This window comes from Geospiza fortis, unplaced genomic scaffold, assembly GCF_000277835.1.
Source record: "Geospiza fortis unplaced genomic scaffold, GeoFor_1.0 scaffold2235, whole genome shotgun sequence".
Taxonomy (NCBI): domain Eukaryota; kingdom Metazoa; phylum Chordata; class Aves; order Passeriformes; family Thraupidae; genus Geospiza; species Geospiza fortis.
Window position 1 is genome coordinate 8,658 of NW_005055150.1, and position 371 is coordinate 9,028.

The following is a 371-nucleotide window of genomic DNA, read 5'->3' on the forward strand; positions in this document are numbered from 1 at the left end:
GACCCAAAATAACCCAAAGGGACCCAAAGGAACCCAAAGTGACCCAAAATAACCCAAAGGGACCCAAAATAACCCAAAGTGACCCAAAGTGACCATCAGGACTCCATAAGGATCAGCAGGACCCCAAAGTGACCTCCAGGACCTCAGAGTGACCCCCAGGACACGAAAATAACCCCATAAAACCCCAAAACGACACAAAATTACTCAAATTACCCCAAAACGACCCCAAAACGACCCAAAATTCCCGGGGAGCCCCACCTTCTCTCGGACGAGCAGCGTGACGGCCGGCAGCCCGCTGGCCGCCCCCAGGGACTCAAAATGACCCAAAAATGATCCAAAATGACCCAAAAATGACCCAAAATGACCCAAAA

At 50.9% G+C, this 371-nt stretch overlaps 1 protein-coding gene across 1 annotated transcript in view; it reads right to left on the minus strand.

Moving 5' to 3' along the window:
- The window catches only part of LOC102040588 (FACT complex subunit SPT16-like), a gene marked incomplete at its 5' end in the record, with an annotated part of 14,012 nt that overhangs the window by 4,424 nt on the left and 9,217 nt on the right, over positions 1-371 (minus strand). The window contains one exon of the mRNA XM_031065740.1: positions 259-295. Within this exon, the coding sequence (XP_030921600.1) occupies positions 259-295 (37 nt within the window). The remainder of the gene's footprint in view (positions 1-258; positions 296-371) is intronic.